Consider the following 16,401-nt stretch of genomic DNA (forward strand, 5'->3'; position numbering starts at 1 on the left):
GATTTTTGGTAGAACCCTATGCGATGCAAAGAACCCTTTTGGAACACTTTTTCTAAGAGTGTAACTAAATCATTGTATTCTAATAATTAGCACCTTTGACAAGGAAAAACACCATGTAGCCAACAGACATTCAGATATCATGAACTAGGAGGGGATGATGTCATTATCTCTTGTGTGTAGACCTGTGATTGGAAAGACACTGATTCTGATGTGAGTAAACTGATAAGCAGCATCAACAAGGTTCATTGTGATCCACACGTACTGCAGGTGTTGCATGTACGATAGCAGTCTGAAATAATGTATCTACTCTTCAGAGAGCGAGCAATTGGAGGGCACGCTGTGATGATGTGGTGCTTTAATATATTATGCCAAGTTGGCTATGGTAAAGGATTTATTTTCAAATAGAGAGTGGAGCAGACAGGAAGAAATGACCCTGACTACTGAATGAAAGTGAAGAGAGGATTAGAGGCAGGATACATCCAAAGGTGGAATAATTGTCTTAAGCTGTTTAATTATGCATGCACAGAATGTCACGTATTCCGGAGGTGTTACCTGAATGGCTTAGTAAAAAAAATGTGTCCCAAAGCCATGATATGCAAAACTGTGCTGCACACTGAAATTAAAGGAGAAATCTGCAATTGCTACATCCATTTTTGGATATATAAGTTAATGATATGGACCCATTGATTCATGAAGAACGTAACTTGAATGCCACAAATTTATTTAAACTGTCGTACACCCTCAGAACCCTAAATATAAGCTTGTTTTACTCGCATGTTTGTAAACAAATTAAATGTAAACAAACACCATATAGCCTCAAAACATGGTTTAAACCATATTTTTTATATCATGGATGGTCAGTCCTCCATAGATCTGTCTGTGAATTTGAGAGTGGTTACATTTCTCCAGCCCCATCCCTCAGCTTGTTACCGAAACAGTGGTAGGGATTATTGTTTAAAATATGGATTATCCCTTTAATGTAATTGAGCTGATAACCTGGCTGTTAGTTGTTGTGTGATTGGGGTGTAATCAGTGGAGCAGACAGAGTCACAATCACCCTCCACCATGTGGAATGCCCTTATTAGGTTTCTAATAAAGGGAGAGACAGTAAACAAACAAACAAAACAAGGACTGTGTTGTTCAAAAGCCATCAGTGTTATGTCACTTGGTGGTCCCCTACAAGGAATGCATGTTTTATTTGCAATACAGTAGTGCTCTATGTTTGTTAACCTCCAGCAGCGCTCAGGGATGTTTCCTTTCCCAAGCCCTGACCATCAGGCACCGTGACAGCGGGGGGAGTTGAACTAAGGCCTCGCCTAAAGTTAACCTCTGAAGTGATCAGAACGATCTCTGCTAATGTTTCCCAGGAGACCAGAGGGGAACAACAAAAGCTGCTTAAGAGGGAGCCAGTTGTTTGATTGCTGTGACTACCAATATCCTGTAATCTATTGTCTATACAATTATGAAAGAAATCAATGGCCAACAGGCATGTTATCTCTTAGGCCCAGACATTAGTGTGTATCCTACTGTTTGAAGTTTCACATAGGGCCAATAGTGCAGTACATGTGAGCTGGAAACACAAGGCAAAAGGAGGTGGGGAAAACATTTTAGGGGCACGGCTCTAATCCTCAAACAGCCAATAAGAGGCAGACTGGACTGACCTCATCAGTTAGCACTCTAGTATCTTGGCCGGTCCAGTTGTTTGAACTGGCCACTGAATGAACCAAACTTTGTCAACTTCTCTTCCATTTTACAGAGCAGCACTTATTCAGACTCCAAAGTGTTCATTTCCCCAGCACAGGGACACTGCTTGTAGTAGTGGAGGTAGAGGTTCTATTCTATGGGAGAATCTCAGACATCCTAGACTTAGACTTCTGTAGAGGTATTTTGCTTCTTACACAGAGAAGCCCTGTTCTGAAGTGCCTCATTGAGAGGAGAGCTCCCCATCTCAGCCTGTAGAGCTCATCTGGAACTAAGAGGAGCTGCTGGCAAGGTAAGATGCGACCAACCCACACATCCATATGTACATGTGGTTACTCTGCGTAAGCTCTGAGATGTCAATTTGCTCTTGGAGAAGCATTCTCATTTGCATGTAACAAAAAAAAAAAAAATGTGTGAAAGGAGAAAGGAGATTTTCTTGAAAGGATCTCACTGATATGTTTAATGTGACACATGTCAAGTTATGTGAGTGCATATTCTCTTTATAGTTCATGCTTTGTGAAAAAACTAGTATTCTCTTTATTGTTCATGCCCTGAAAAGAAAAAAATTGTATTTTGTTTATTGTTCTGAAAAGCGTTTGACAGAAGTGGTCATGATCATGACGGCTCACCTTGGGATCATGATGGTATTGAGCAGGATGCTTGAGGCATGTCTGCAATGGAAATCAATGGGGATAGCCTACTACAAAACCCACAATACCTGTACTATCACTCTCATTCCTACCAAGCCTTCAACGTGAATCCCACTGCTGCTATTGTAAGGCTTTAGAAGACAATACTGAAATAACCTAATATTAGTCTAACAACCCAGCTTCTGTCCTGTGCTGTGATCCCCATCCATTTCTGTCAGTCACATATCCATTTAGAGGGCCATGTTAGCTTAGCAGCCAAAGTCCTGGGGCTTCTGAACATTACGTTCGCTCGCCTATCTGAAGCGGCAAGATGTCTGCGAGGGATTTAACCTTGAAGAAGTTAAGACATAGACCTTGTTGTGACACAGCCAATGTTCTATAGTGCCAAGAACGTGCCGCTGGGGCGTTTGAAGCAGCGTGTTCCGTCTCGAGTGGCACGGTCAGGCTGCCCACTTTGGCTGCTTATTCTAGACCTTTAGCCAATGTGGGGTCCATTGTTCATCTTGACTCATATTTCATCCTCCATGCAGGCAGATGTCTGCATATGATAAACACAGATTACTGGCCACTTACTTTGCAGAGTCTGCAAAGTTTTCAGTATTCTTGAGTGGATGAAATGGTCCCCCTTATTTATTTCAGTATTATTAACCTTGATGTGTTGATTAGTCATTAATACACATTACTGTATGTCCTGACTTTCTCCTCCATTCATCAATTAAAACAGACAATCACTACTCAGTCTTGTCCGTGTGGGACTCAACGACCTATGTAAGCTCATGCACAGAATGTATGCCAAGCATTTGCCCTGGCTTGTGCCCTGTGCCCTGGTTTGTACCCTGGCTCATGCTCTGTACCCTGGCTTGTACCCTGGATTGTACCCTGTGCCCTGGCAAATACATGTGCTGATTGAAAGACTGTTGAACAAGTAAACAATACTATTTTCAGACAGACATATCTTTGAGCTGACCTTTGTTCCCAGGACAGGAGGTAAAGCCGATAGCTGTAAGAGGACACCCAGCACATTGTATTCTCAACACCCATTTAACAGAACAGCCCACTCCCGTTAAGTGCACTTTGGATATGTGAAAACTCCTGTGCAATACAGTTTTCAAGTCCCAATTCAATAACATGTTATTTAATTCATGCTTATAACTGCATGATGTGGTTTAGTTCACTCTGTCACTACAGTCCCAAGCCATTATATTTCCTGTATCAGGAGTGGACTGAAACGTTCCATTTCCACAGCATCACAGCAGTATGCTAAGTTATTCTTCACATGCATCTGCATCTCACTTCTATGAAACTGCTCACAATATAGAAAGTTGACTTACCTGCTCTCATTTATCATAGCTGTTCCGGTGAGAAATTGATTTGCACCATGCCATGTTTGTACTGCGTACTACATAGTTAAAAGAGCATGCTGAAGTACCCAGAAGTCCTCATCAGATAATGGCTGAAATTTAAGTTGATAGGGAACACAGTCTTCTTTTTCCTTTCTCTCTCTACAGAGTACATCCGCTAACAGGGGAAGATTGTAAACCAGCATAAGGATACACATTTGGTCGAATTAGTCTTTCATCTTTGCCTGGAGTGTGATTTACTTTAAGAGATTTCAATAGCAGCCTTCCCTATATTTAGGTGAAATTTGAGGGGAATCTTGGGATACCCATATCCAACATGAATGGGTCTGCAATATAAACTGGGTGGTTCGAGCACTGAAGGCTGATTGGCTGACAGCCGTCATATATCAGACCGTATACCACGGGTATAACAAAACATTTATTTTTACTGCTCTAATTACGTTGGTAGCCAGTTTATAATAGCAATAAGGCACCTCGGGGTTAGCGATATATGGTCAATATAGCACGGCTATGGGCTGTGTCCAGGCTCTCTGCGTTGCGTCGCGCTTAAGAACAGCCCATAGCCGTGGTATATTCGCCATATACCACACCCCCTCAGGCCTTATTGCTAAAGTATAACACATAGGGACATCCTGAAAATGTTTTGTAAATCAACTGAGAAACACAGAGGCTGTCATACAGAAAGAAGCCTGCTGTATGTCATTGACTCATTATATTACCTTTGCATCAAAGCTCTGTCTGGAGGACTGTATTAGGAGGAAATAATGGGCTTTTGAAAAAGACACCCCACTTTCCTCCAGATCTTCCGTATTTAATCAATGCAATCACATCACCCCAGCTCAACTAGCTTAGCGTCACTACATCTCAAATTCTGGAAAAGATACAGTACATGCCGAGGTTCCACTGTGCAATGCAACACACAAACTGCTAATCCTATGCTGTTTCCACTACCACAGAGGGCCATTACTTCCCTTAGATCAAGAGTCCTCTCCACAGAACATGCAGAAACTCTAAATCATTACCCTCTTTATGAGAGCATAGCCCCAAGCTTCCTAGGAAGCTGAATTCAACCTGTATTCATGGTTTGATAAATGTGCACTGTGGATGGGTTCCTCGGTGTAAACAATATAGTAAGCCATTTGACTCTGCAGATGGGCCTGTATTCACAAGCTCAGAAGTGAGGGGGGAGTATAGAGGAGGGCTGGATTTACAGTAAAAAGAAGCTCCAGAAATACCTCCCACACAGTGAATATTGGGCTTTTTAGGATGAATCTTCTTGGCAAATCAAATTGATCCATTTACTTCTGAAACACTGAGGATGAAGTCATGGATTCGGCGTTTCATACCACTGGTAAGAAATAATCATGCAAATGTGCTAAAGGTGAAACTATTTAAGTCAACATTTATCTTATATGATCAAGCCATTGAAGTTAACAGGACATGTGCTTGCATTTCCGCTCTCTCTCATTGATATTTAGTTCTAGCCGCTATAGCATTGCCTTTCAGGACATTACCATGACACACCTGTGATACGTACCAGAGGTAGCTGGGGGAGGAAATGGGAACACCCTGTAAATAAACACAGGCTTATCTTGTGAAAGCAGCATGTGAAATCCTGCTGACATGAACCATACAGCATTGGCTCCAGTCATGCACAGTCAACATACAGTGTAGTATTCAAATCATTTTTCAAAGGAAATTAAATGAATCTGAATAGATAAGATACATTTTGCTTCTCAAATTCTGAAAGGAGGTAAAAATGCACTGTATCTGACCTTTTAAAAAAATATATGTTTTACCCTGTTTTCTCCCCAATTTCATGGTATCCAACTGGTAGTTACAGTCTTGTCTCATCGCTGCAACTCCCGTACGGGGGACACCTTTACAGTGAGGAAACACCCAGATTTAACTTTATGATTAAATGTTTATTTTCACATCGTGAAAGATTGTTAACATAGTTCGATTACCCCCAAAAAACTATATTTGCATAGTGCAGGATGAACAATACCATTTTCAAAAGATTCTCGGTTAACTGAATTCTAGCTTTGAAATGTTCTGAAAACTTGATTAATCTTTCTCCAACAGGTGCCCATTGCTGTGTAGGTTCCTGCGTGCAGGATCTTGGTGAGCAGAACAGCAGCCATGCCGCCTGCCATGGGAGGACCCCAGGGGTACACCCCTCCAGAGGGGGGCTGGGGCTGGGCAGTAGTGGTGGGAGCCTTCATCTCCATCGGCTTCTCCTATGCCTTTCCCAAGTCCATAACCGTCTTCTTCAAGGAGATTGAGGTCATTTTCGACTGCACCAGCAGCCAGGTGTCATGGATCTCCTCCATCATGCTGGCAGTGATGTATGCCGGAGGTGAGCTGGAGAATAGATTAGGGCTAGCCTGGTAATTACTAGACTGATATTCGTGTACCAAACATTCATGTAAGCTCGCAAGATATGGCGGCTAGCAAGGCTAGAATAGTGCACCCCTACCGGAAATGTGTGAGATGTGTGAGACTTCGGAAACGTCAACTTGGCTTCCTTTAAAAAATATATATATATATATGATGCAAAAATGAAGCATAATGATAGCTATGATGAAAAATTAGACAATGTCCACCATCATCCTTCTTTAAACAGACACTGTACAGCACTTTTTAACATGCCTGGATCTGGTGGCCTCTATTAGGCATCCGTATTCACAGTGTACCTTTCATTGAGAATGCGTACACTCTTTATTTTGCACAGTGGATCGTTCATGCACGTCCTATTCTTCAAGTACAAACAGCTCCTGTAGTTTCCCACCCATTGACTGTGTGGAGTAAGGTCACTGGGCACCAGATCAAGATGAAGTGTTTTGTCCAAAAGGAGACAGCGATGCCTGAATCAAACCACTGTCATTGAAATTATACAAATGGGTCTCTAGAATGCTTTTACTCTTCCATCCATTGAAGCATAGTTATTAACAGTGCAACAGTATCTGTCTCTACAGTCCGTGGATGGGGTTCCTCTCTTCCTCATTGTACTTGTTAATGCTCTGATCAGATGAATGTTGTCCCAGGTGTCTTCTGAGGCTGAGGAGATTAAATGATTTACATGAGAGTGGCAGGTGAGGCAGACTGTGTCAGCTGGTCTAGCTTCCTGTACTGACTGGGTTGAATCAAACGCTAGGTGTCAGACAGGTCTTCCCAGTGGAGCGTTGATACGCCTCTTTTCATCTGCATGACTTTCAACACAAACAGACAGAACAGTAATCAGAGGGACTCTTGTACTCAATACTCGTAGTCCCACAAGAAGAGGTCTGAGGCTGGATTTTTTTTTAAAGCACTGTCAAATAGTGAACAGGCTCGTTTTCTCTCAAGAAGGTGGAGATAAACTGAATAAACATATCCCCGGGGTATGATGCTGTTTTAGAAAATGTGCTCTTTTTTCCATATTGATGTTGTCCTGTATACATTGTTATTAGCTGCACACTTCTACAGCATTTTCAGTTAGCTTAGTAGTAGTGCCTATTTACAATAACATGTGGAAGAAAAACTACTGAAGGAGTAATTACCAAAACACTGAACTCTTGAAAGGATTAGTGCTGATATGTTCCAAGTGTAGTACCACATATTGTATACGGTACAGTAGGTCAAGCTTCAGCAATAGCAGCACTTTATGAAGAACTCTTTAACGATTTCTGAACCATTTGCCTATTTCAGTATAGAGGGGACCAGCACCATGTGTACATATGGTCCACTCAGAGAGATAAGCCACCATTTCCCTACTCGAGTACATAGCTGCCCCCCACCAGACCAGTGAATTAATGCTATTTACTGTTCAGCAGCCCATTCCCTCAAAAGGTAGCACTTAGCACAGGCGCACATTCAGGACCTGCATGGGCGAAAGCCAGGTCATTGGTTCATGCAGTAGCTTTGTCTCAGATGGTTCCCAGTTCTCCCACTCTGAATGTTGCCTGTTAGTTGGGCTGTGGACACATGACTGCCTGGCTGGCTGCGCATGATGAGGAGCACATGACTGTGTGGGGGCTGACCTCTGACCTTTCTACTGGACCGGAACACACAGGCCCTGTCAGACTCAGACCCTAATGACGTCTATGACCCAATCCTGGCAGGCCTTAAAACGGGGGTTTACAGCCAACAGTGCACAGCACACAATGTGTTCTTCTAGATTGTAGTTAAAGTAATCAATGAGTAATTGAATCAAATGGCTTTAGAAAGCCATTCTTTACATTAACAGCTGTCGCAAAGTAAACAACAGGAACCTGGCCTAGACCCCCAAAGAGCAAGCAGCAGTACAGGGGCAATCCATGCTTAATTTTGCATGTACGCTTACTGGTGCTACAGAAAATGGGTTGTGTTTCTTGGCTTATTCAAGAAACACAGTTGCCATAAAGATTTATTGTAGAGTGTTCATGTGTCATCCATGAACGCTACACAAAAAATCATGTTACGGAAATGTATACATTGACTAAATAATGGGGCATAATCCTCTTGTCTTGACCTCTCTTTAATTTCTTTCCTATCCTTCTCATAATGTCTTATATCGTCAGGGTTGGTCTTAGGCTGCCTCCTCAGACTTTTCACCCCCTCACCAGCTCATCTTCAGAGAGAGAGAGGGGACAGGCTCTTTGTTGGTGTTTAGCCTCGCCTGTATTAGAATGTAAAAAGCCTTTGTCGTGTTCCGAGCTGGCAAATGAGTCTGGACAACCTCTAAACAAAAACTGTCACATTCCATTTAGGTTCCTTCAGTGGTGCCGGGATTTGGCAGGGAGGCTGAAGCGTCTTCCACATGGATCTTCGCTCCCAGTTAGGCCTTGTTGGTATAGGCCAGACAGATGGTGGGCATGCAGCCAGCAGAACTCTGCATGCCATCTAATCATATATGTTTTCAAGTTGTAGTGAGCTAGAGGTTGTTAGGCTCATTTTATGGCCCATAGTTACCTTAAATTTGTGTTGCCAAACTCTGAGATTTAGCCAAACCTAAATGGAATGAATATGTTTCAGTCTAAGACTATAACAAAGTGGGGCTATTGTGAATGTAGCCTCCAAAGCTTCCAGTAGGGAAGGTGATAGGGTATGTGGAAGTAGAACATTGACTAGAAAAACTATGAGTAGGCTATGTTTACCAAGTCATATCAGTAGACAAACTGTCTATTTCAACAGCAGTAGGAGTTTGAGTGGGACAAAGGTAGTTTCCCTCTCAATGTGAAGCTCTCATCTTTCAAAATGAAGGGATATTATTTACTATTACATGGGAACTATGGTAGATTACCCATAGGAAATGAGTGACTACGTGTAACCTGCTCTACTGTGGAGTACTTTAAATGTATTTTTTCTATACCCAACCTCTCTAGCACAAACACACAAAATCCTGCACAGGATTTTACAGTAGCCTAGTTAGAATTGCTCTTTAGCGACAGAGCCCTCTTCTTTTGTCATTCTCCGCACATACGTTAGGAATACACAAACTGTAGCCACACCTCACAATATCTTGTTTCATCGCGATTGTCTTGTTTTCTGTGCGATTGCATTGCCAACAGTGGCTAGACCAGAGAAATTGCTGCAGTGCAGCAGTGAGACAAATCATTGCAGAAGTTGTGTGGAAGCTCTGGCTGCACCAGCGTTTCTCAGAGTTGGGGCTTTAGGGACCTCTAGTGGTGAAATATAACATTTCTCTAAAATAGACTTCTTACGGTAGTCTAATTCGCATTTTCACCTATTAAAGATTTAAAATCACGTTAATCAAGGAAATGAATTCAAGATGCGAAATTACAATCCTCTGAAGTTTTTCAAATGAAATTTAGATAGTCATTATGGTATAGTCAGTTATGCTTGGGCATATTTGCCTAAAGTGAATTTTCCCAACATATGAATCATCTTGATTGTTTGATTTGTATTTGTCACCTTTCAGGTCCTATCAGCAGTATCCTGGTTAATAAGTATGGGAGTCGTCCCGTCATGATGTGTGGAGGATTCCTGTCCGGCTGTGGACTGATTGCTGCCTCCTTCTGCAACTCAGTGGAAGGACTTTACTTCTGTGTGGGAGTGGTCGGAGGTAGGCCTCTTTCCTGGATAGTGCTATCTGGGATTCTCGGGACGTCCCTAGCTTAAACCTTAACCCCTACCTTAACCCTTACCTTAACCATTTTACATTTCAACTTCAATGGAGAGTAGGGACATCCCAAGGAACCCGAATAGCAAGGATATGTTCATTAGTTTACTGTTCATTAGTTGCTGTTGTTGAAGAAATGTATTGCCCTCTGGGGCCCTCTTCAGGAACTCTATTATCACTTTCTAGTATCCTGAATTTCCTTTCCGTCTGGTTTCATGTGTTATGTATAATGAATAACTATGCAGTCTGATATTGGACTGAATGAATGTATTTAATATATTTCAACAGGTTTGGGACTGGCATTCAATCTGAACCCAGCCCTTACTATGATTGGGAAGTACTTCTACCATAAGCGGCCCATCGCCAATGGAATCGCCATGGCAGGCAGCCCAGTGTTCCTATCCACCCTGGCCCCTCTCAACAGCTGGTTCTTTGACCAGTTTGGTTGGAGGGGCAGCTTCCTGATACTGGGAGGCCTGCTGTTCAACTGCTGCGTCGCTGGTTCTCTCATGAGACCCATCGGACCAAAACCACAGCCTGCAGTTAAAAGTGAAGATGCTGCCAAGGAGAGTACGACGTGTGGGCAGAAGTGTAACAGTTTTATCGACCTCTCGCTGTTCAAACACCGGGGCTTCGTGCTCTACCTCATGGGTAACGTCATCATGTTCTTTGGTCTCTTCTCCCCACTAGTGTTCCTTAGTAACTTTGCCAAGAGCAGGGACATCCCCAAAGAGAAGGCAGCCTTCCTGCTGTCTGTTCTGGCCTTTGTGGACATGGTGGCCCGGCCCTCCATGGGCATTGTGGCCAATACAAAGTGGATACGACCCAGGGTGCAGTACTTCTTTGCCTGCTCTGTGCTGTTGAACGGTGTGTGCCACGTCCTGGCGCCCATCTCCGTGGACTACACAGGCTTCGTTATCTATGCCATCTTCTTTGGCTTTGCCTTTGGCTGGCTGAGTGCAGTGCTGTTTGAGACGCTCATGGACCTGGTGGGAACGCAGCGCTTCTCCAGTGCAGTGGGACTGGTCACCATTGTGGAGTGTGGGCCTGTCTTGTTAGGTCCCCCTATGTTAGGTGAGTGCACACATGTATTTGTAGCTTACTTAAGCTCCTTGTTTCTATTTTAAAGAAGTTCAATCATTTAACGGGTTTATTTTTTATGAAAAGCAAAGACTTAACTTATGATACAAGTTAGAATTAATATTTTGTTCGGTCACAGGGAAATTCAAAGACATCTACAATGACTACCAATACACCTACCAGAGCTGTGGGGTGATCCTTATCATTGCCAGTGTGTTCCTGTTCGTGGGGATGGGTACCAACTACCGGTTGTTGGACAAAGAGAAAAAGGAGGAGGAAAGGAAGGCTAAACTGGAGGGAAAAGAAGAAGAGACCAACAAGGACAATGCTTCCAAAGAAGCCACCAATGACAGGGTGAGAGCAGTTGACGAGACAAAAACGGCAGAAGACATAATCTAACTTTCCTTGACATCAAATTCACGCATTCACATGGTACCTCAATACAGTCAATGAGATAATGTAGACATCAAATTCATTTGGTTTAAGTCTTTGGCAGATAGCAATGTTCATGTAAACATATTTCTTCACCAGTTCCACTTCTGTCATTGAATAATGTATTATCAGCATAATATGACTGTGTCAAGATACACGTATGTATGCAACTTTTTACTGAAATGTACAACTGCCCTACCAAAAAATACTATATTTTACTGGAGTCCAAATAGTACATTTTCTGCATAAGTGTTGTGATATATTTTAGAATATTATTATATACAGGTAATTCCTATGTGTATAGTGTATTTGGAATTTCAGAAGTCCACCTCAAATAACTACAATGTACAGTATTATTCTGTGAAAGCACTAGTGCTTTTAGAAGGTTTAATGAATCACTGTAACATTTTGTTCACACTGTCATAATGATTGGTAGGTTTCTTTAATCTCCGAAAGCATTGTTACATGAATAATCAGGCATAGTCCCTTGATATTCACAGTTCTTCAATTCATCTTCAAAACAATTATATTCCCCTGTTGACTGCACAGCTAAAAAGCTAGAGAGACCGATAACAACACCAAAGATAATCCAGTTTGAAGACCTGCAGAAACTGCTTCTGCAATATGATTCCCCGATCACACTTGTGGAGTTGTCACTATTTACAAAAATTGGCTATATTGGTTTTAGAAGTGGGGGGGGGACATAACCATAGTTAGTTTTTTAATCCAGTCGGATAAACACTCCAAACAGCCTACTCCAAACAGCCTACCCTTCCGCATGGTCCTAAACCACACCGTTGCCTCGTTTTGTATCATATTCAAATGACAAAAATGCAATTTCTACATGTGGGGAGGGGACATGTCCCCCTCGTCCCCAGTGAAAGTTGCGGCCCTGGCTATATCGTTAAAATTATGTAAACAAAAATGGGCTTTTTGGTATTCATTTAAGTTTAGGCATAAGGTTAGCATTTTGGTTAAGGTTTGGGTTAAGGTTAGGTTTATAATCAGATTTAAAAAATAGAAATTGCAGAAAAAGGCTGGGTTTAGCCATATTTATCACTATATGCCTCTGGTAACTAGTGATGACCACATTTTTAGCTAGCTAAACTCATGAATAGAAACACATCATCGAGTCTAACGGTTGTCTTGCGCCAAAATGGGAATGTGTAGGCCCTAAAATCAATGGCACTAATTCAATATAAATGTGTTTTTTACAAAAAAATATGTACGTGTCAGTTTGTCACTTTCACGATGATGGAATAATAACTACTTTAGCCATTGGCTCGAATCTAGGTTGTGCCTTTAGATTTTGAGAACATTTACAGAATTTTGCACTTCTATCACTGACATCTCATTCCGGGCCTGGTCTTCTTGGTCTGTTTCGCAAGCGTTTCCAGAAGCCCCCCCCTCCCAACAAGATGCCCAAGTTTCCGACTTGAAATTTTGAGAACATTTAGATTTTGAGAACATTTACAGAATTTTGCACTTCTATCACTGACATCTCATTCCGGGCCTGGTCTTCTTGGTCTGTTACGCAAGCATTTCCAGAAGTACCCCCCCAATAAAATACCCAAGTTTTCCCAAGTTGGATGACCATTCAAACAAAAAAAATCCCAGTCTGAGCTAATTTTTTCCCCATTTCCCAGTTGTCATGACTGCACTGAAGTCGGCGATTTCCGAGTTTCCAGTTGTTTTGAATGCAGTATCTGTGACAACACCAAAGACAATACAACACTCTTGAACTATGAAGAGTGCAATTGGGGGCGTTCCTGCATGTGGGCATTTCTGCATCTGTAGGAACCCCTCTTTATGTGTAAATTTGTCTTTTTTTTTGCTAGGACTCCGGTCCGCAGGCAGGAGGCGGGGGCACTCCAGTACAGTATGTGGTAGTTATGCATGCCGAAGAGGCAGGGGGACAACGGCAACTAGTTAGCTAGTAATGTTAGACAGTGTCCTTCGCCCCAAGCCTGTTGGGCATTCATTTCCCGCTGTTCTGTTAACAAGGTCGAGGGCAGTTGTTCGGCAGGCATTTAGGACACTGGGTAATAGCTAGCCAGTTAGTAGGCTAGGACTCCGGTACACAGTAGGTGGGATAGGTAGTTAGCTAGCACACCGGTACACAGTGTACTTTCCCCTGCCTGTCGGGCACTTTTTTCCGAAGTACTCTTAACGACAGTAAGGGCAGGTTTTCGGCAGGTGTTTAGGACAATGGGTGCTAACTAGTTAGCTAGCTAGGATTCCAGCAGGTGTTCGGCAAGCCGGAGCAAAACACACTGTGTGATAGCTAGCTAGTTAGCTAGGACTCCGGTACACAGCAGCAGAAGAAAGGTTGCTAGTTAACGATAGCTAGGACACCGGTAGACAGTGTACTTCGCCCATGCCTGTCATGCACTAGTTTCCCGCAGTTCTGGTAATAATGGCGAGGGCAGGTGTTTAGCAGGTGGGAATGAAGGACACTGTGTGCTAGCTTGTTAGCTTACTAGCTAGGACGCCGGAACACAGCTAGCGGGGACGACTCCTGCAGATAGCTGTCGGGTGCGGTTCCTGCGGATGATTGGAATATCCAGCTACTACATTTCTTGCCTTAACCCATTAGCTATTGATCTCCATTAGGTGGCAGTATTTACTCTTACGTTAATGACTCTTGAGCTCCTGAAAGTTTATCCTCATCCCGGAGGAAATTGTTTGCACGTTATATTGGAAAATGACACTGTATATCACTGTTACTGATTGATTTCATTTTAAGTAACTTAAAAAATATTCCAGACACAACTACCTTGAGGTTGCACTAATTTCGCCTACTTGATGAGACAAGTCATAATTGTGAATGCAGAAATCAAGGGTTTGATCCAATGAAAGTTGATAGGCATTGATTGTCATGTGATGGTACCCTGATCCATGAGGGAACAGACAATCTTTGGTCATTTTCATCATTTTCATATGTCCAAGGGCACTTGGAGGGTCTTGAAGGGATCCAGCTTTTTGTCAGAATTGACTTTTCATATCAGGGCTAGGAGAAATTACGCAGCAGGTTAGGAGAATTAGGTTAAGATTAGGAAAAGGGTTAGGATTATCTAAAATGCGCAAAAAAGTGTCTACTTTTAACGTACATTTTTCAAAAGCTGGGTCCAATCTAGACATTACCGACTTGAAGGGAGGCACTTTGACGTCAACACACGAAGACACTTTTAATCATTGTGTCATACATGGATGATGACCATGATGTGAATAGTTTTGTGAAATTTCAATTAATGTCTTTTTTTCTTTCCACAAAAAATAAAACTGAAATGGGATGTTGTGTTCATTAAGAGTTATTTACTTTGGCCTAAGTATAAAATAAAATATCCCCACAGCTATTGGACTGTTTGAATTAATTGGCTAACCTAGATTACAATGTTTCGATGTTTCCATTGATTAGTAATGCAGAGCAATATATTAAGAAAATATAAATGTATGACTGATATAATGTACATTTATTTCACATATGTAGTCTATCTATTTGATATATTCTGCACACATTCACTTCAACAACTAAAACATCTGCCATTTGAACAAAACAAACATTGGCTGTCTTCACTTCCAGGTAGGGATCTACTAGCTAACATTTGCTCATATTTCACAATTAGATATTAATTATTTAGCTTGCTAGCTAAGTATGTTATTGCAAAATATTTTGTTTTTCTGTAAATGTGTCCAGTCTCTAGCTAGGTTAGCTAGCTAGCTAACTTTTTGCTGGCTAGCTGTTGTTGTGCCACTAACACACTTGCTCACTAACATTATCTACAAAAAATAGCTATAGCCAAAAGACCTTGCTTGCTAGTTTACTAACTGTCAATAAAGTGCTATTGTCAATTAATATTAATGTTAGCAATTCGTTGTCAGGATGGAGAGAGAGAGAGGATTCAACTTCAAGCTGTTGGTTCCTCCTACAGAGTCAAACCCACTCCCAGGCACAGTATGTTCAGCTGTTGGAAAGCCGCTCATGGAGCCGCTCCTACCGCTGTCCTTCCTACCACTCCCAGGCACAGTATGTTCAGCTGTTGGAAAGCCGCTCATGGAGCCGCTCCTACCGCTGTCCTTCCTACCACTCCCAGGCACAGTATGTTCAGCTGTTGGAAAGCCGCTCATGGAGCCGCTCCTACCGCTGTCCTTCCTACCACTCCCAGGCACAGTATGTTCAGCTGTTGGAAAGCGAGCCGCTCATGGAGCCGCTCCTACCGCTGTCCTTCCTACCACTCCCTAAAGTGCTAAAAACCGCTCCACACTCACAAATTCCAACACCCATCTATTTCTGTGACTACCTGGACCTACCAATTTGTTTTAAAGTATTGAAACCAAACCATATGGATTTCAATGAAAAGTATTTGAATAAACATGAAATGGTGAATGTAAAAAGCGAACATCATTTCAAATAGGCTACATGTCCTAATAAACAGCATATATACACTCTAAATAGGTCAGGAGCCAGACAGGGAGCCTAAGAAGGAACGAAAATGAATTATTTAGGCTATATTATTTCTATTATTTCAAGGCTATAGCCTACAAAGAAATACCTTGTGAGGCATGTACGAGTGTGACACTAGGCTGGCAGGGATATAAAAGCGCTCAGCATTTTAACAACATTTCATTGCATTAAATAATTATAGTCTATACATTGCGCATATAGGCTGTGACTTACTTAGAAGTAAGCACAAATGAAACAAAAAAATGACTTATTACTGCCTTTGAATTCATTTTTAGAAAACACGAGTTTGGCCAGTCTGGGGCTTAATATTCATGCGATCGTGCCTGGAGAGCCCGCAAGCAGCGGAGAATGTCCTCTCCACACTTGCAGACACTGGGGATTCTAAACACCCTTTTGGCTACTCTTGCCAGGCAGGGCAGAGATTCAATTGTGTTTTTAATTTATCTATCGGTAAGCCTAAGGTTTTTAGGCTAAATAACCCAATCAAAACGGAAAGCTCCTTGAACGTGGGTATATGCCAGGCCACTTAGGCCAAAATCAATTATGGCTTATTGTATAGATAATCGTATGACAATTAACGAAACGTTTAAGAGATCAGATGTTAAACAC

The 16,401-nt window shown here is 42.1% G+C and overlaps 1 protein-coding gene across 1 annotated transcript; it reads left to right on the top strand.

The window, feature by feature from the left end:
- The first annotated feature begins 1,681 nt into the window (after positions 1–1,681).
- On the top strand, positions 1,682–14,683 carry LOC115118267 (monocarboxylate transporter 1-like). Its single transcript, XM_029646844.2, has 5 exons — positions 1,682–1,993; positions 5,798–6,071; positions 9,615–9,758; positions 10,104–10,889; positions 11,035–14,683. Exons 2-5 carry the CDS (start codon positions 5,855–5,857, stop codon positions 11,292–11,294), a joined length of 1,407 nt encoding a protein of 468 aa, XP_029502704.1. The 5' UTR covers positions 1,682–1,993; positions 5,798–5,854; the 3' UTR covers positions 11,295–14,683.
- The last annotated feature ends 1,718 nt before the right edge of the window (positions 14,684–16,401 follow it).

This window comes from Oncorhynchus nerka, linkage group LG15 (assembly GCF_034236695.1).
Source record: "Oncorhynchus nerka isolate Pitt River linkage group LG15, Oner_Uvic_2.0, whole genome shotgun sequence".
Taxonomy (NCBI): Eukaryota; Metazoa; Chordata; class Actinopteri; order Salmoniformes; family Salmonidae; genus Oncorhynchus; species Oncorhynchus nerka.